Here is a 585-nt window from a genome sequence, read left to right as displayed (position 1 = left end):
GCTCTGAAGCAATGTGTTTACTGGTGTTCTCCATGTGATCTTAATGTTATCTGTCACTAGTGTCACTGCTCTCGACAAATACTCTGAACTGTTCCTGGTAGATTAAAGTCCCTTTGTGGAAAAAGCGTGTCACACATCGGTCTTCCAAACTGTTTTATAAACATACTCACCTACAACAAGTCGAATGTGGGAAACTTGTTTTCTTGGGAAAGTACAGGTGTAACTTCCATTGTCAGCCATCTTTGTGTTGTGGATCTTAATGGAGGCGTTGCCGTACTTCAGTTCATCTTCAAAGTGAAAAACTCGTCCATTGAACTGTTCATCTTGACCCGTGCGGCCCTTGTTGTAATGATGGCCGGCATCGTACAGGAAAACCTCCTTGTCACCGTCTTTCTTCCAGTCAAACACCATTTTCTCAATGTTCTCCCTGCTGCTGAGGGAACAGGGTAAAATGGCGTCACTTCCTTCTTCCACGGCCACAGTGATGACGCTTGGTCCTGGAAGAAACATAAAATGTTCATGTGTCAGTTACTCTGAAGCAGCAGTTTACAAGCTGTTCAGTCAAAATACTGAGGTGACTGAGAC

The 585-nt window shown here is 44.1% G+C and overlaps 1 protein-coding gene across 1 annotated transcript in view; it reads right to left on the bottom strand.

Annotated features, from left to right (window-relative positions):
• The window catches only part of LOC147819589 (butyrophilin-like protein 10), a gene marked incomplete at its 5' end in the record, with an annotated part of 7,263 nt that extends 6,766 nt beyond the window's left edge, over positions 1-497 (bottom strand). The window contains one exon of the mRNA XM_087172118.1: positions 171-497. Coding sequence (XP_087028244.1) covers positions 171-497 — 327 coding nt within the window. The remainder of the gene's footprint in view (positions 1-170) is intronic.
• Between the last annotated feature and the right edge of the window lie 88 nt (positions 498-585).

Source organism: Seriola lalandi, unplaced genomic scaffold, assembly GCF_002814215.2.
Source record: "Seriola lalandi dorsalis isolate HSWRI2012SDOR001 ecotype SW California unplaced genomic scaffold, Sedor1 jcf7180002052076, whole genome shotgun sequence".
Lineage (NCBI taxonomy): Eukaryota > Metazoa > Chordata > Actinopteri > Carangiformes > Carangidae > Seriola > Seriola lalandi.
This window is presented reverse-complemented; position numbering and strand designations above follow the sequence as displayed.